Source organism: Dipodomys spectabilis, unplaced genomic scaffold (assembly GCF_019054845.1).
Source record: "Dipodomys spectabilis isolate Male_0828 unplaced genomic scaffold, ASM1905484v1 ptg000104l, whole genome shotgun sequence".
NCBI classification, from domain to species: Eukaryota; Metazoa; Chordata; class Mammalia; order Rodentia; family Heteromyidae; genus Dipodomys; species Dipodomys spectabilis.
The window spans coordinates 1,955,278-1,974,845 of record NW_024870781.1 but is presented as its reverse complement, the minus strand read 5'-3'; the positions used below and the strand labels follow the sequence as shown (position 1 = coordinate 1,974,845).

At 42.0% G+C, this 19,568-nt stretch overlaps 1 protein-coding gene across 1 annotated transcript in view; it reads left to right on the top strand.

Annotated features, from left to right (window-relative positions):
- Ly86 (lymphocyte antigen 86) overlaps positions 1-19,568 on the top strand; it is a 52,757-nt gene that overhangs the window by 29,197 nt on the left and 3,992 nt on the right. Inside the window, exon 4 of the mRNA XM_042687162.1 lies at positions 19,427-19,479. Coding sequence (XP_042543096.1) covers positions 19,427-19,479 — 53 coding nt within the window. The remainder of the gene's footprint in view (positions 1-19,426; positions 19,480-19,568) is intronic.

The window sequence follows — 19,568 nt, the reverse complement described above, 5'->3', positions numbered from 1 at the left end:
CTCTTTTTTCCAATCAACTAGTAGAAAGCCAGAATGTTAACCGTCCTTCCTCTCCACCCCTCCTCATCCTCTCCTGAGAGTCAGGCTAAGGTTTCAAAATGTTCCTTTGTTTAATGAAAACTTATCTATTCTCTGATGACCTTCTCTATGAGCCATTCCCTCCTACTCAGGGCGTCCATTCTATTCTTACTGGTGAACAGGGAGTAGAACTCAACTTCACACTCCAGAAACATCCTCTTGCCCATTTCTCTACTCAAGGAAGCTAAGGATTTCAGCAGCAAGAGTCCTTGAAAAAAATGACCTTATCCTTTCTAAATGAAAGCTGCAGAAGACATTGGAGACTCTTTCCTAGTCCAAGAGATTCAGGTGAACGAAGTATATCTGCAAGAAAAGAAAACAAGGAACGTAAAGGAAGGTAGACCAGAAGGAAACCCAGTGCATTATGGGGGTTTGCAGATTGCTGTCTTGCAGCACTGAATGCATTGTACTACAGGCTTTGAGCCTTACTTGTCATCCACACCATCTGTGAGCTTCCTGAGAGTCACTTTTGTCTCTTTAGTCTCCATACAATCATCTAGCAGTGCCCATAGGAAGCTGGTCTCGGGATTCCCTGAAAATGTCAAAATCCATGGATGCCCAGTCCCTTTACATAAAATGAATAGTAGTGTTTAGAATCTGTGGTCACCTTAATGTATACTTGAAATCAGCTCTAGATTACTAACATGTAAATGCTTGCTGTGTAAATAGTTGCTATACTGTATTGTTTAGAAAATAATGCCAAAAAACCCAGCCTGCATGTTTAATACAGAAACAATGTTTGATAGTTGGTTGGTTGATTGGTTGGTTGGCTGATTCATTTTGGGTTGGTGAATGGGTGGGTGACTCTGTTGGTTTTCAAATATTTTTGCCCCATGACTTGTTGAATCCAAGGATGTAGAACTTGTAGATGCAGAAGGCTGACTGTTCCAGCTGTGGCTAGTATTTAGGGAGTGCTCCACACAGACACACAGAGGGAACCAGCTAACCTTATCCAGAGTTGTACCAGCTTCTGTTGTAAGACGCTTGCATCCATTAAGTCATTTACTTCCTGCCTTATAAGTAAATCCATTAATATTCTAAATGCATGGATATGAAATCCACAGAACTTTAGCAATCTCTAAACTTCAGATTACAGATCTGGTAAGGGACTAGTAGCCTAGACCTTGTCAAGGTGGCTCCCAACCCCTAATCTTACATTGGGATGAATGAAAGAACAATGAAATCTATGGAAAGAAATAAATGCATCTTTAAGTTAGGAGTTTATTTTTAAAATCACTTAAGGACTCTTGCTGTCCACTGATCTTGCTATGTTTCAAATAAAGATACATTTTTTTTTCCTTTTTGCTAACTCAATAGAATATGTCTTCCACCAGTCTTCTATCAACTTCCTGGAAAGATTCTTTATGAATTGAGTATATTCACGCATTGCTTCAGCATGGTTAACCCTTGTTAGTTTGCCTCTATTAACGTTTTTCTATCTTCCCTCAGCTATACCAACCAAAAGCCTTAGCTAAAACCTTCTACTTTCCCTTCCTGCCTCCCTTCCTCACTCCAGCCCTTCCCTCTTGTGTCTCTTCCTTTTTACTTCCTTTCTTATCTTCCCTCCTTTCTATCTCTCTGTTTACTCTTTTCTTCCTTCTCTCCCTCCCTTCTTCTATATACTTCCTCCTTTTTTCCTTCCTTTCCTTCCTATTTTACTGTCTTCCACAATGGCAAAGTCTTAGTCTGTACCAAGTGCTCTGGTAAGGCTAAGACAAAGTGTTTTCTATAATCGAGGATATCCTGATTGCCTAGAGGAAATGACAGATGCACAAGCAACAGCTTCAAGTTGTCCTTTGTGCTGTGTTCAGTGAAGAGGAACAGCCTGAAATGGAGCTGGCTCCCAATGGGTTCCACTATTGGAATACAAACAGGAAATTGAACAAAGGACTACTTTCCTATTTCCCTTAGGTTAGGTGACACATGTTGCAGGGTTTTGGCATTACATAGAAGATAGATAGATAGATAGATAGATAGATAGATAGATAGATAGATAGATAGATAGATAGATAGATAGATAGATAGATAGATAGTCTAAAGGCCAAACTGTTAAAAGACTTTGTCCTCAGGATGGTGGTATTGGGAGAGGTAGAGCCATGTGAGAGGACCTTAGGTCATTAGAGGTGTGATTTCAGAGGATTATAAAACCTTGTTCCTTCTTTTTTCTCTTGCTTCCTGTCTATGAGTTGAGCAGTTTTCTTTACTAGGAGCTCCTCCTATGATGAGCTGCCGAGTCAGAAGCCCAGAGAAGACAATGATGTCCACAAGAACTGCTGATTTATGGTGCAACCATTCCTGTAAAAGCCAGTTTTCAGCAGAAATGTAGAAGAAAGTTCTATTGCAAAACATGTACAACAAATATGGACATATCTCAGTTCTTACACTATGTACGTTATAGGACAAAAATAGGTTTGGATTTTGCATTAATTTTAAAGGCTTGTAACTGAAAGAAAATATCACGGTAAGAGCTATTTCGAGCAAAGAATTCTTCAGGGAATAATTGCTCTCTGGTTTATCTTTTGTGTAAATCTGAACTTTTCTACTTTAAGTGCTTGTCCAAAGTGGGGAATATATCATAATTAGATGAATTTCAATGTATAGCAGCATAGATCCCCTGAGAGCTATATTTAAAGCCTAGCATGATAACTGCCCATAAGGCAGATATTGTCCCTGACAGCATCTAAAGGATTGGATTATAATATTTATTGATTTTACATATGCAAATAAGTCAAGCCACCACTATGGTTACAATGAATGTTCATGCTGGCTATTAGTTTTTCTTCCTTTCTTTTATCAATGGCATTTTCCTTTTTGGTCCCAGTTCTTGCTGAACAATTTGCACATAATAATCCTGAATGTCATTAACTGCAAAGCTTTCTAAATTGAAATGTCTATATCCAATCTTAACCATTCTATCTAAATCAGCAATTCAAATTCCATTGGCTGACTTCTCTATTATTTCTGTTTCAATGTGCTCCTTTCCACAGGCTAATGAAAGGGGAGGAGGGATCTTTGGGTGAACGATAGGAATGCAATCTATGTATGGCTTAGATTTGGGGAAAAAATTCTCATAAACACTTTCTGCAAAAATTCCTTATACTTTGCACTGTTATAGGAGAAGACAAGGCAAAACCTACCTTTCAGATAAAGGCTACCTTGAAGAGCATTAATCTATGCTGACAACCTGACAACCTCTAAAAGCATGCCAGGAATGTGGCACCACTGTCAAGAGCCTCGTTATTCAATTATTTAATGTTCTCTGTATATGTTAACAAATGCAAGCCCAGGGAACTTGCTCATTGATTTCTGCCATAACAGAAAGGGATTAAGTAGCTATGTCTGAAACCTCCATTATAAAATATGTCACCTCTGTTCCACTGTTAGCACCTTTTGTTTCTGGGGCATTTTAGACCACCTGCTCCTGTGAGCTGTGTTGCTATGAGCTTTCTGCTCCAGTGGTCCCTGTACTGCATTCTGAGTCCCCTCCTAATCCCAGCTATGGGCTTTATCCTTCATCAATCACTGTAAATAGCCCACATGACAAATGTCTTGATTCTGTTTCCCATGGCTCATGGAGAGAGTGATAGGTCTCTCTACCTAGGAAATTGCACTATTTCTCCTGCCATCACATTTCCCACTATCATTTTGTAGCTGCAGGCAGGATGTTACCAAGAGTAATATTATTCTGTTAGAAATAATCCCTGGCTCCCTACCTTATCATACTGCAGTGTTTCCATTAGCCGCTAGGAGGAGAATCCCAGCCCAGCAGTTCTCAAAATTGAACATACCTCAGCAAGGCTTGGAGGATATTTTTGTTCAACAGCACATTACAGAACCCATTCCAGAGTTTCAGCATATCTGGAGACAGAAGCCTAAGAACTTGCATGTCTTACAAGTCTTCAGACAGAGTTGATGATGCTGGTCCAAGGACCACAGCATCACTATATTAGCTTTGTGAATAGACACAGGTTTTGAAGCCAGACTACAGAGAGCTGGACAGGTATGTTACCTCCATTTCCTACCTCTGTGACTCAGGCAAGTTACTTAACCTCCCTGAACTTCAGTTCCTTTATCTGTACAAATAAGGAAAATGTGAGCAACTTCATGGGGTTCTCATCAGGGTAAAATGGGATATTGTATGTGAAGCCTTATCATGGGATTAGGAGAGTAAACACCCACCAGGTGGTCAGTGACAACGACTTCATGCAGCTAAGAACACACAAGGCTCTGAGACCTTTGAGAAATTACTAGTCTCACAGTAGAAGTGTGTGTATGTGTGTGTGTGTGTGTGTGTGTGTGCGCGCGCGCGCGTACATGCATGCATGTGTGTGTGCCATTACTGGAGCTTAAACTCAGGACCTCAGTGTTGTCCCTTACCTTTTTCTCTCAAGGCAGATATTCTACCACTTGAGCTACAGTTCCACTCCTGGCTTTTTAGTGGTTAATTGGAGATATGACTCTCATGTACTTCCCTTCTTGGGCTGGCTTTGAACCACAATCCTTAGAACTCAGCTTCTTGAGTAGCCAGGATTACAGGCATGAGCCTCGGGCACCCAGCAGAAGTATGCATTTTAACAGGCACCTGGAAAAGCAATGGAGGCTCCTTTGATCCTTGGAAGTTTAAGGCCTTTTCCTTCAAAATTAGCAGGAAAGATGTCTTTGCCTCAAGCCTGCTTATTCCCTAGTTGTCAAAATATGGAATCTTCCTGGCCCTTGTGCATTTCCTATGAAACTGGAAATGTGAAGTTCCAACTCCTTTCTTATCTTCATGTTTTATTCTTTGTCAACAAACTTAAAGCAGCTGGAGATTTCCTCCTGCACAGATGTAATAGCTGAAAGTTCATGGACTTACTGAATTAGCAGAAAATGCCTACCATGAACTGTAGAGCACAGACCTAGGAAAGTGGCCACCCTAGAAAAGGTACCAGCAATGACCAGGCAAGAGAGGACTCTTCCTTCCTAGGCAACATGAAAGAATATACATTACTGATAAGGAATCCAATAGCTCTGGGCTTCTCCATCCACAAATCTGGGTGCATTCATAAATGAGCATGTTGAAATGATTCTTTGACATCAGCCAACTTATTCCGTGAGTAGTGAAACCATCTTAATAAAACTAATGATGAGGAAGTGGCACTGTGGTTCAAGCAGTAGAGCGCTTGCCTTGAACTAAAGAGCTGAGGAATAGCATCCAGGCCCAGAGTTCAAGCCCCACTACCCACACACACACACACACACACACACACACACACACACACACACACACACACACACACACACACACAAAGGCTAAAACTAATGATGACCTAGGACCAGAAACAGTTTTAAGTTCCTAAGACAATTCAACCTTCTTTATTAGTCCTTATCCTTTTATGAAATTCTATCTGTCAAATTCAGTGACTTACACACTTTCACGCAATAATCATTTAAAAAGCTAATTAAGAAGGACCACCAAAATGGAGAGAAAAATGGTAAACAAATACAGCAATAGTACTCACTGGACACTATGTTGAAAATGAACTATTCAATTTGAAAGTAGGCATGGGAGGAAAAAACTAGAGGGAGCAAGAAATAGGGGGATATTGTCTAAAAAGAAATGTACTCTTTACCTGACTGTAGCCCCTCTGTTCATCACCTTTATAATAACAATAATTTTTTTTGAAAAAAGGACAAGTCACATCTTCCAGAAAGTACCAATCTGTCCATAGTCACTAACATTTGCATTTTTTGCCAATTGAACTCAGGGCCTTACACTATTATATGGCTTCTTTGCTCAAAGCTGGTGCTCTACCAGTTGAGCCACACCCATCTTCCCGCTTTTCTTGTTGGTTTATTGGAGGTAGAAGTCTCACAGACTTTTCTGCCCAGGTTAGCCTCAAACTGTAGCTTCCTGAATAGCTAAGATTACAGGCATGAGCCACCAGTCTTAAAGGTATTTGCATTTTAAGCAAGTAAACATCCCAAAAGGTCAGCTGGGCATGGACACTGGAGCCCCCTTGTCTGAGAGATGCAGCCCTCCATCATGCTTACTGAATCAACCTCCTTAGTCAAGCAGCTCTTGCCCAGAGCTGCCTACAATTCTGCAGATCAAGCCAAGTTCTCTCCTCTTTCCTCCCATCACCAATGTCTTCATTTCCATACCAGTGAAGCCAATCAGCTCACCATTCTACAAGTTGTATATTGAGTCTGGTCATCTGCAGTAATCTACTGGGTTCGTAGGGAAATAAAGCAATTTAAATATTCTTTCCCTTGCTGCCAGAAATTATGTATTTCTCTAAGAGAACTTAAGCAGCAATAACAAATAGGCCTGGCAGGAAGAAGGACATTGAAAAGAAATTATTTCCTCCTAGCCCTCTCTTCCAGGATTTAACAATGGGCACAGCTCAGTCCAGAAGAAGCCTCATGACTCACCTGTGGCCATTTAGCCCCTGGACCGTGCTCATTTCCAAGTGAGATGTGATAAATCTATGGCATGCACTGGTTTTGAAGACTTTGTGCCAAAAATAGTATGCAGAATATAAGTATATCATAAATACAATGTGTGTCATCCTATGGATGTATGCTGAAATGCTAATATTTAATAACCAAGTTAAACAAAATATTTCATCAAATGAATCTCAGTCATTTTACTTTTCCTTGTTTAATGTGGCTATTAGAAAATTTAGAATTACATTTATGAATCACATTATATTTCTGTTAATGTTGACTCCAAACTATGCTGTCCAATATGGCAACAAGAAGTTATACGTGGCTGTTTCAATCATATCCATTTAATTAAGTTCCATGTTTAACTCATTTGTCACATTAGCTACTATGCAAGCTCTTAGAGCTCCAGGTATCCACAGCTAGCACATTTGACAGCCCACATACAGGACACTAGCACTTTTGCACATTGTTCTGGTGCATTGGGATATGACCTAGTATACTCTTCTAATTTAAGTCTGTCCCGAACTCATGGACGTTTATGCTAGAAATTTCCTCCCCACAACCAAGCTCAAACCCAAGGACTTTGTCTTCTGCTCAAATCCAACATTAAATGTATGGCATGATTCTCAAAGACCCTTTATGGGAAACCCAACTCCAAACAGATCACCATGCATGGCCTCCTCTCAAGCTGACCATCTGGGCTGTTCCCTCTTAATCCAAAAACCTCTGTATTAGTTTCTAATTGCTGCGGTCATGGTTATCACAAGCTTAGCAGTTTCCAACACTAACTTATTCTCTTCCAGTCTAGATGTCAGAAATCTAAGATCAGCATATCAACAGGGCTGTGCTCCTATGAGAACACAGGGGAAGGGTACCTGTCTTCTTTCCATGTCAGCTTTCTCCATGCTGCCTGGACTCCTCGACTCATTACAGCAGCCATCCTCTCTCTACTTCCATCCACACATAGTCTCCTTGATGTCCTATTTCCTTCTTATCCAGATTCTTGTAATTATACTTGGTCCACATGGGTAGAGCAAGATAACATCCCCATCTTAGAATTCTTTATTTACTATTCTTATATCTGCAAAGACCTTGTCGCCATGTACATTAAAAGTTCAGAGTTTCTGGGGTTTAGACTGTGGGAGACCATTGCTACCCAGAAAACTAGCATAATTTATCTGACTACTGCATGCTGGGTAAGGAAGGCAAAAAATTGTATATAATCCAAGGAAACCTCAAAGTCGACATGTTTTGATTAAAATGTCCTCAGAAAAGTCATGTAACTCTGAGAACTTCACAGATCACACAGTTGCTCATGGGCCTGAGGCAAGATATGAGTCTTTCTCTTAGAGGGTCATATCATTGCTTTCTATCAAAGCTCCATCAAAGGCTGACTACTGGGCTGTTACTGTCACCAATTCCCAGGCTCCCCAAAAACTCCCACCTGCCACATCCTTGACCCACAAAAGAAGCTATTTGTCCAAAAGCCAGTGACATGACTCATGTATTGAAACCATCTCTGTTGGAAACCAGCCTACTATTAGGGAAAAAGAGTGGAGATAGTGAGCATAAATCTGAATCATCAGAGAGGTATGAGTAGAGGGCCTCAAATGAATCAACCTAGGAGAATTCCTTTTACTAGGGTTTGACCTCAAGGCTTCACACTTGCTCAGCTTGTGCATTTTGCATGCTACCACTTGAGCCATGCCTCCAACACAGCCTTTTGCTGATTCCTTTGGAGATGGAATCCTAAGGACTTTTCTGCTTGGGCTAGCTTTGAACAGTGACTCTCCATGTCTCAGCCTCCTGAGGAGCTAGGATTACAGGTATAAACTACAGGCTCCTAGTTCTAAGAGAATTGTGTGTGTGTGTGTGTGTGTGTGTGTGTGTGTGTGTGTGTGTGTGTGTGTGTTGGTACTAGGGCTTAAACTTAGATCCTAGGCACTATCTTTGAGCTTTTTTGCTCAAGGCTAGCACTTTGCCACTTGAGTCATAGCTCCATTTCCACCTTTTTGATAGCTAATTGGAGAGAAGAGTCTCATGGACTTTCTGCCCTAGCTGGCTTTGAACCATGATCCTGAGATCTCAGCTGCCAAAGTAGCTAGGATTATAGGTGTAAGCCACTGGCACCCAGCTGAGAAGTCTTATTTAGTAATTTTGTAAGAGCTCCATTGAAAGTTCACAGTGAATGTTTTCAATTTGTCAATAACAATAAACCTCTTTATGCAGTAAAGACTTCTTCACAAGCCTGGCTGAATACACAGGGGAAGAGAGCCAAGGAGCATGGCTGAGGTCAAGCGAAGATAATCCATGCAGAAGAAAAGTAATCCAAACTCCCATTACATAGTTTTGAACTTTAAAGTATGGTGGCGATTCCAAAAATATCCCACATGAGGGGTCCCAGAGCACACTCACCCTCAGTTCAGTCAAAGGGACTGCACAAAATTCCAAGTGTTTCCAGGAAGTATTTAGAAGTAATATATTCTGTGTACGTGCTTATGGAGTTTGAATTCAGGGGCTGGGCACTGTCCCTTACCTTTTTCACGCACAGCTGGCACTCTGGCACTTTGGCACTTGAGCCACACCTCCACTTCTGGCTTTTTGATGATTAATTGGATGTCTTATGGACATCCTGACTAGACTGGCTTCAAGCCAGATCTTCAGCTGTCAACTTCCTGAGTGGCTAGGATTACAGATGTGGGCCATTGGCCCCAATTGGGGAGTTATATTGAGCAAGTTCTAATGACTGAGACTGGTCTTCACACACACACACAAAAAATAAAGTATCTGCTGATATGTCAAGGCATCCCCCAATCTTCAAATCCAGCTTGTAATAACTCATTTCTTTTCATTGAAGGTTGCACCACACTGGTCCACTATTCAAAGGCAGTAAAAGTCCATCCAAAAGACTGAAGAAAATAGGCCAGTCATGCTTTTCTCCTCCTCTAACCACACTTTCCTTATTGCTGGTTCCTTATCCCCTTCCATGCAAAGCTTTGGTTTTCTCTGCTCTGTCCCTGTTTTTCTGTCTCATTCTGCCTCTCTATTTGTCTGTCTGTCTGTTTCTCTGTGTATGCCTCTCTCTCTCTCTCTTTCTGTCTCTGTCTTCTCCCAAAGTGTGTAGTTCAGAGACAATGCAGGGCATGGAAATTCTCCTTGCTAGTTGTTGGAACAAAAATCAGGGAGCTGCATCCAGAACATTCTGATGTATGTCTAGGCTTCATGGCCCTATTGTCAGAAACAGCATACTGGTAGCCAAGCTTCTTGTACCTCAACTAGCTCAAAGATAGCGTTGATGTACATAGGAAAGCAGGCAGTGGTTTTAGTCTGTGTTTGGCAGCTGTGATAAACTACCTGAGACTGGAGAATTGACAGAGAAAAGAGATCTCCATGGATCTGGAGGCTGAGAAGTCCTAGACCCAATCACTGCACCTGAGGAGGACTTTATGCTGATTTATAATAAAGAGGACAGCACAGCCAAGCAGGAAAAAGAGGAGACATGAGGTAACACTCAGCTGAATAGTGCCCTACTCACATGATAACTAATCCAATCTCTGGAAAGCAGACCCCCACTTCCGGGAGGACTCAATCACTTCATCAGGATAGATTCCTCTTAACCCAGAGGCATTTTAAAGTCTCACTACCTCTATGACACCAGCGACCAGTATGAGATCTGGTGAAGATGACCCATACTGAAACCATAGCAGACACTTTCTACCAGGACATGCTCATTCAGTCTCTTCTCCTAGCAAAGATTTGGATAGATATAGGCATGAAGCAGAGGGAAGTCGGGAGGGAGAGGAACTGAGTGAGGAGGAAAAGCCATTGAGAAGTGTTGACAGGAAGCTGATCACCAAGGTAGGGAGCTGACGCCCCGTCCATCAGAATCCTTGAGGATCTGCAGTGGGTGGCTATAAAAACTGTCCTAAATGTCAGATGACACCCTCCCCAACACACACACACACACACACACACACACTCAGTTGAAAACATTCCCCAGGACTTCACTTCCCTGTACTTCCCTGTTCCATTGGCACCTCCAAAGCCAGATGCCCAGGCAGCTGAGAGCCCTGAGCTGGGAAAATGTCGAAGAAGCTGCCTCCCAGCACACTGGTGGGGATTTTCCAATATGGGCTGAGGGGCTGTGACCCAGACACCAAAATAATCTGTCTCTGAGACTCAGCCCAGTGCTGGCCCAATGGGTGCAAATTGGATTTGGGGTTCCACTCACCACTCACCAGGCCCACTCCCTGCAATGGACTGGGAGGCCCAGCAAGACTCTTCTGAGACATCGCAGTCAGGCAAACAAACTCTAAGACTTCGGAGGGTTGGTTGAGGGATAAAAAGAAGTCCAAGGCTCTATATGATCAAGGATAAAATGGTTCAGAAATGTGCAAAGCTCAGAATTCCCCCAAAAAAAGTTTTTAATTTTTAAAAGGCCTGGGGGGCTCCAAAAAACTCTCAAACCAGGACACCAAGTGAAATAATTAAAAATGATAATTTGACTAGGCACTGGTGGCTCCAGCCTATAATCCAGGCTACTCAGGAAGCTGTGCTCTGGAGGATGGAGGTTCAAAACCAGCCTAAGCAGAAGAGCCCATGAAACTCCATTTCTAAGTAACCAGCAAAAAGCCAGACTGAAGGCATGGCTCAAGTGGTAGAGTGCTAACTATGAGCAAGAAAGCCAAGCATGTAAGAAGCCCTGAGAACTGGAACTGAATGTACCTAGAAAATATCATTGTAAGCAAAACTAGGCTGGCACAGGAGGACAAATCTTATACAATCTCCTTCTGTGTGGAATCTTTCAAGAAGAAAAGAGACTAAATCCATCAACTCAGTAGAGAGTGGTAAGGATGAAGGAGAAGGGAGAGGGGTTGATGTTGGTCAGAGGGTACAGAGGTACAGTGGGGACACTGAATCCATTCCAGATGTCTGATTTCCATACTGCATTGTTCACTTGGAATCTTCTGAGAAAGTAGGCTCAAGTGTTCTCATCACAAAACAGTAATTTTAACAATGCTCACTAGGTGAAAGGATGCTTATGTTAGCCATATGTGTCTTAAAGATAAAGACATTCATTTGTCAATCATTCACTGGGGTGATAATTGCCTTCTTATGCCTTATCTAGAAAAGGGGCTCAGAATGAGGTCTGGGGATGTATCTTAGTGGTAACACACCTGCTTTCTACATCAACGGCCCTGGGTTCCATCCTTATCAAAAACAAAATTAATTAAAGTAAATAATCTTTTTTTTTTTTTTTTAATTTTATTTTATTTTATTTGAGAACATACTGTACAGAGGGGTTACAATTACATGGGCAGGATAATGCATACATTTCTTACCAAGCATTGCAGCCTCCTCCTTTGTTTACCCTTCACCTCCCTTCCCGGCCTCCCCCCTCCCTCCCAACCAATCGTACCCCCCCTCCCCCCCCCCCACCGACATTGTAAAGCTGGTTTTGACATGACATTTTGTACTTCTCATTGTTGCAACAGGTCCACCTGAATCCTTAAACGACTTGTTTGTCCCCATCTCCTCCACATGTTATACTGACATCAAATATAGTGAAAGCGGGGGTTACACTGTGGGGGAGGGACATACAAAGCAACAAGGAAATAATCTTATAAATGCGTTAGAAACACATGCATGAAAGAAACAAAAACATTAAAATACATATTTGAGGTTTTGTTTTCCTAACATCACATTATCTGACTTTTTCCGCTTGACTCATACCTATACTAGATATTGCAAATAAGGGAAACCATGGGACCTATGTTTCTTTGGGCCTGGCTTACTTCACTTAATATAATTTTTTCCAAGCCTTTCCATTTCCTAACAAATGGGGAAATGTCATTCTTTCTGATGGAGGCATAGAATTCCATTGTGTATATATACCACATTTTCTTGATCCATTCATCTACTGAGGGGCATCTGGGTTGGTTCCATGTCTTAGCTATGGTAAATAATGCTGCAATAAACATAGTTGTGCTGGTAGCTTTAGTGTGGCCTTGTTTGTGATCATTTGGGTAAATGCCCAAAAGTGGGATTGCTGGGTCGTTGGGGAGCTCTATGTGGAGTCTTTTGAGGAACCTCCATACTGCTTTCCAAAGTGGTTGAACAAGTTTACATTCCCACCAACAATGAAGTAAGGTTCCTTTCTGTCCACATCCCCTCCAGCATCTGTTGTTGTTAGAGTTCTTGATTTTTGCTGTTCTAACTGGAGTGAGGTGATATCTCAATGTTGTTTTGATTTGCATTTCTTTTATGGCTAGGGATGTTGAACATTTCTTCATGTGTCTATTGGCCATCCTTCTTTCTTCTTCAGAGAAGCTTCTCTTTAAGTCTTTCGCCCACTTACTTATTGGGCAGTTGTTTCTTTGAGGATTTGTTGTTGGGTGGTTTAATTTTTTGAGTTCCAAGTATATTTTAGATATGAGACCCTTGTCCGTTGTATGGCTAGTAAAGATCTTCTCCCAGTCCGTGGGCTTTCTATTGATCTTGCTAGCTATGTCATTTGCCCTGCAGAAGCTCTGCAACCTTATACAATCCCATTTGTCCAGCCTTTCTTTGATTTGTTGTGTTTCCGGGTCTCTATTCAGAAAATTTCGGCCTGAGCCAAGGAGACCCAGGGTTTCTCCTATTCCATCCTGTAATGTTTTCAGAGTGTCTGCTTTGAGTTCAAGGTCTTTGATCCATTTGGAGTTGATTCTGGTGCAGGGTGATATATAAGGATCTAGCTTTAGTTTTCTACATGTAGTTAACCAATTTTGCCAGCACCATTTACTGAAGAGGTTGTCTGTCTTCCATTCTATTGTTTTAGCTCCCTTATCGAAGATTAGATGGCTATAGGTCTGTGGGTTCATTTCTGGGTTTTCAATTCTATTCCATTGGTCCTGAGGTAAAGTAAATAATCTTTTTAACCAAAATCTTTGTTCTAGATATACCAATTGAGTTGGCATCATATATTGTTACTCTTAAGTATTTTTACATTGCTAAGCACCCTCATAATGTTCCAATGCTGATGGTATTTTTGTAGAAAGTGTCCACATTTGGAGGCAATGGCTGTGAGGAGCTAGGAAGAGCTGGGAAATGGGGAGGTTTGCCTAGCAGAGTTCATGAGCACAGCACACCCCCTACAGCACAGAATCTGTACTGCTTATTGACAGCAAAGGCAAAGCGGGACACTGGCCTTGGTTCAATCAGCATCCCACAGTTTCCATCAGTGTCCTTTTATCTCCACAATTTTATCTTCCACAATTTAAAACTTCTTAGGAGGCTGGAATCTGAGGATCACAGTTTAGAGTCAGCTTGGACAGGAAAGTCTGTGAGACTCTGATCTCCAATTAACCACCAAAAAGCTGGAAGTGGAACTGTAGCTTCAGTGGTAAAACACTAGCCTTGAGGGAAAAAAAAAAAAAAAAGCAGGGATAGTGCCCAGGCCTTGTGTTCAAGTCCCAGGACCAGCACAAATATTATTATTATTATTATTTTCCAGGGCTGTGGAATTCAGTGGTAGAGCACTTGCCTACCATGCATGAGGCTGATCCCCTGAGCAGCACAAAAAGAAATGAAATAAAATAGTAATATAATAAGAGAAATCAATTTCCTCTCCAAAAAACAAACACAAATCAGTTTTTAAAAATACCGATGTTCCCAACTAGGGATGTGAATATCTTTTAAAACAGGTGAGGATTTCAAAAGAAGGAAAAAAAGAAATGGCTGCAAATATACTGGGCTCTTTTTATAGCCCTGGAGTGTGAGGATGTTAATTAAAGGGATCTCAGAACTGGAGAGGATCTAAGAAAGGAAGTAGTAAAGGTACAATTTTAGATATTGTTTCATTAAGTTCACAACAACAACCAAAAAAGACAGTTCCATGAGTTACTTGCAACTCTTGTCAAGATCTTGATAACCCCTGTTACCGCAAAAATAAAAGCTCCCATTGAAAGTGCAAAGTGTAGCAGACCAATTTAATGAAAATCTTCCACCCCAGTAAAGGACCTGATAAGAGTGAAGAACACAACTAGCAAACCAAGGGACCAGAATGAGCACAGGAGAACCTCTTAAAGGCATTTGGTTCCTTCAAGAGCCACATTCATAAAATGGAAGTGGAGCACAGGTGGCAGAATGCCAGCCTGAGTGAAAAGACCAAGGGAGAGGACGAGGCCCTGAGCCCCAGTACCGACACTCCGTATGCACATACACACAACACACACACACACACACACACATACACACACACAGCCAGTCTAATCCAGCTTTCAAAACATAGGCAAAGGATTTAATGATTGTGCATGATGGCTCCACCAAAAGATCCCCAAAACCTAGTTTATTCGATATTTCAGCAGTGTATTCAACGGTGAATAGGAACTACTGTGTCTCCCCTTTCTGGGGACCCTGCTGTGCTTAGTATGCTTGTATATAAGTTCTCTAACCCTCCTCTGCTAGCAAGCAGCCATTCCAAGTTACATTTTGTAAGGACAGGATTGAGTGGGGTGACATTTAAGCAAATGGCCCACTATCATTTGGCCAATGAGTAGGGGCACTGGGTCGTGAACTCCTCCTAGGTCAAGTCTTTTGCATTATGCCATCCAAAGCAATGCATGGAAGCATAAACTGGACCACACGCAGCCTGGCACATCCATTCTTCATTCTCAGACTCTGAGCTGAGGCCACACTAACTCCCAAGCCATGGCAGCTGCGACTCAAGTGTTTTGTGCCCGTAGAAATCACATCCTTGAGTTGTAGATTGCAAAAACCCATTCCATGGAACAAATCAAGAGTAATTCTGAAAAGGGCATCTAGGAGTCACAGAGGCTATAAGAAAGCAGAATGCCAGACAGAAACTTGACAGCCCTAGGGATTGCAATGAAATTACCTTTGACCAGAAGGGTCCAGGCAGAGGTCTCCTTGACCTTCTGCTCTAATGTCCTGGCAGAATATATCCACTTGGAAAAAGATAATTCCTATAAGTCCTAGATTGTTAACTGGGACATTCCATTGCACATGTGCTGGGATGCCAGGAAGGGCTTTCCCTTGGGATACACAAAGCACCGGCATGAAAATGTGTTGGTCCCAGGGGGAACCACCCTCCCTGCCCCCACAAACCCTCCACACTTAGATTCAGTGCCCTCACTCCTCACAATTAGGGTTTGCTGTAGATTCTTACTGTGTCTTCCCCAGCAACACCGAAAGGTCCTTGAAGATAAGATCCAGAACTTTGACATCTCTGCCTTCAATACCACATCATCCAAACTAGTAGTTTCTAGTAAAACTCCTGCTTATCCCAAGCCAAGTAGCCATGTGTCACAAAACAATGTTTCAGCCGATCAGAAACCATATATCTGATGGTGTCCCATATGATTATACCACCTAATTGTGTATGTACCCTCCACGATGTTTGCACAATGTTTGCACAATAAATTGTGCATAGCAAAAGATGCATTTCTCAGGTCATGTCCCAAGATGTTTAGTGTGGATACAGGAATAACTGACACTGCCCAGGAATATGTATGCATGTTATGTTTGTGTATTTGCATGTTACATCTGTCTGGTACCAAGAACTGACCAAGGAAAGAAAGGATAGATATGTTAAGATCCTGGGTATTAAGAGAAGTTAAAAGCTATTCTAACAGCTAGTCTCCTGTCCTCTGTCCCGTGATTTCAATCCCTGATTGCCCTGCAGAGTTGTGTGTGTGTATGTGTGTGTGTGTGTGCGCGCGTGCGTGTGCGTACACACGTGCGCATGTGCATGCGCAGACATGCACATGAACCTGGGTGCTGTCCCTTAGCTTTTTTGCTCAAGGCTAGCACTCTACCACTTCAGCCACAGCTCTACTTCAGGCTTTTGGGTGATTAATGGATATCAGAGTGTCATGAACTTTCCTGCCATGATCCTCAGATCTCAGCCTCCTGAGTAGCTAGAATTACAGGCATGAGCCACCAAAGCCTGGTTTGTAGCAGCATTTTAAAAGGGAACTTATCCTCATGCCTTTGAGTTCACTCAATTTTGGCAACTGCTTATGTAAGAGCCATGCTGTCCCTGGTCCAAAGCCCTTTTGAATAGGGGCAGTTTGAATATTCCAAAATATTTTCTGAGCAGTTATGGAAAGACAGGTGCTAGGCAAAGCAGGAAGCCACTATATCATCAAAAGAGCTTGATGCAATACCATCAATAACCCAATGTTTATTTACTTCCCTTTTCCCACACCTGTCCATACCCCATCAGTACTCTGAACAGCTTGCTCCTTAATCCAATGTCATCCCAGGCTCCACCCATCCAGCAGGTAGAAAGGGTGAATTAGAGCATGAATGAAATGGATTAGCAAACCTGTGTGCTGACACTGGCTCTATTCATTCAATAGCCTCATTCAACAGCCCTGTTTGAGTTAGATACCACAGTTCAGTGGGAGGTATGCAAACAAGAAGACAGAATCCCATAAAATAAACAGCCCCAGAAACCAATGATTTACACTCCCAGGTGGCCAGTGACTTAAATAGCTCTTCACAAATCACTCATGTGCACTGCTGTATATAGCACCCCCACAGAGCTCCTGAGCTCTATCCACTAGTGTGGACTGCTGAGTGGGTTTGTTAATAGCAAAACATGTATTGGGTATTTAGCCTGGGCCAGGTGCTGATGCATAATGACCCAGTGAGTTGGGCATCACCGTCACTCCATTTACTGGTCAGAAAACTGGAGCCCAAGAAAGTCAGGTCACTTGCCTGAGTTAATAGGAAGAGGAGCAGCTATTCACCTCAGATGGTCTGACCCCAGAGTCTGAAGTCTTCGTCACTGTGGTGCTAAGTTCATGGTCCCAAGAATCAGAAGGCAGTAATCACCTGAGGAGCTGGTGAGGTTCTTCCCTCTTGCTGACTTCAGTATTGAAGCCTGCACATCCTTTCACCTCCTTACCTCCAACCACCACTTCCCCATCCTCACAACCTGTCATGTCAATCCTGGATGTTGTCACAGACTGTAAAAATGCACCGCTCCTCACACAAAGGCACAATGTGTATAAGCATCTGATCATAGACAGCCATATTTATTGAGATGATCTCCAGGAAATGAAAATAGGAGGGTTTTTTTCTTTGTTGCTGTTTTGGTTTTGTTTCTTGCTTTTTGTCTTGTTAGTTTGTTTTCAGTAGGGTAAGTGGGGCACAAAAATGGAGGGGCAAAGGGTGAACAAATGCAACAGTTGTATTCACACTAGACACTACTGAAAATGAGTGAATGGAGATAGGAGAGAAAAACTGGGAGAGGGTGAAGGAAAGGGTGACCTTGTCCAAAAGGAAATGTACTCATTACCTGACATATAACTGTAAACCTTCTGTATATCACCTTTATATTAACAATAAAAAGACTTAAATGACTTGAAACTGCATATATCTATATCATATAGATCCAGCTATATAGGTATAGATATATTTCACTCCTAAAATCTCACATCAAAACTTTCCTCCACCTTCTAGCTCCCCAGTAGTAGGACCTTGAAAAATTCCACTCAACTGACTCTCTTACCCAAAATTCCTTTTCCATAAATTGCCTTCAAAGACATTTCGTTAACTATTTCCCGGAAATAAAGCTCTTTAGTCATGGCTTTTTCCTCACCAGGTTCTTCCACCTGGTCCTTCCTTTAGCCAGAGGTGTGGGCTGTAGCGCTTCCTGGCCTTCACTCTCCATAGCGTTTCGGCTGAGTCCTGGCTCCTAATGCCATGCTCTCATTGGTGGTTCTCCACCTCCACCTTTACCCAGTCCATCACTTCCCCTTTCTGTTCTCCCAAGGGTTTTTACGGGAGCTTGTAACACCTTTTCCATTGCCTTCGGTACAGAAGCCCAAACTCTTGCCCTGTGATCAATGTGCTAAAATATTTGTGCCTCTCCATGTATCCATGCTTCTCCAGGATGATCCAGTTTGCTTCAGCAAACCCACCTCCCATCTGTCTTTTATCCCCATCAGGGCCTCTGTTTGTACTCTGCTGCTCTAAAACTCTCTTCTCTCGGCTGTTGAAGTAGTTGGCACATTGGCCTTCAGGACTTCACTCTTAGTTTCCTGCTTTCTTCTTACTTCTTTCCTTCCTTATTTCCATCCTTCCCTTCTTCCTTTTCTTCCTTCCTTTCTTCCCTTCCCTCTCTGTCACCTGTCCTCCCACCCTTGTTTCTTCTTTCTTTCTTTGCTTCCTTTCTTCCATCTTTTCCTTCTTCCTCTTTCCTTCTTTTGGATCAAACCCAGGACCTCACACATGCTAGGCAATCACTCCACCACCGAGCTACATCCACTGCTTAGCTCCAAAGTCTCCGTAGAGATGCCTTTCCTGCACCAGCCATTCTGTCACATATTGTGTCCCTGGGTCCCAGGGCTAGAAAATACTCATCAAATGCTTTCCAGATGCCGTTATCCATTGTCTATGTTGATGAACTCTTAAGTCCTAACAACTCTGTGAAGAGGGCATTGTGTTTACATTAGAATGACTAAAAAACAAAGAACCCCAGACTAAAGACAAAATGTGCATCTGAGTCTGAGGTCAAATAGTTATGAGAAATGGTCTCACAATTTCATCCTGTGCATCCTAGCTCCAGCCCCAATTTCACACCATATCAACCCCTCTCTCATTTCTTTTAAGCACCTTTTACAACCTAGATATTGTCATGCTTAGTTCTTTCAGTATTATCAGTCTATTTGGTAGACAGTAAACAATGTGTACCTGGCTCCCCAGTGCCTGCCATGTGGTAAAAGAACAATAAAGATGTAATCACATAAATGAGCAAATGAATGAAGAGTCTGTTGGGATCAAGAAGCTAAATAAAGCATTTCTGTTAGTGGCTATTGATTATGGCACTTTAGTATCCACAATTGTCATCCGTCAACATAGATAGTTTTTAAATGATTGAATAACATTTTCTATGCTTTATGTTTTTCAGAGCAACTTTATTACGCGGGTCCCATCAATAATCTTGGTGTAATTATTCCGACGGTAAGATTGTGGTTTTCTGTTTTGTGTTGTTATTTAGTTATTGTATTGAACAGTTTATTTCTTGAAAGAGGAGAGAAGTAAAAGGAAAA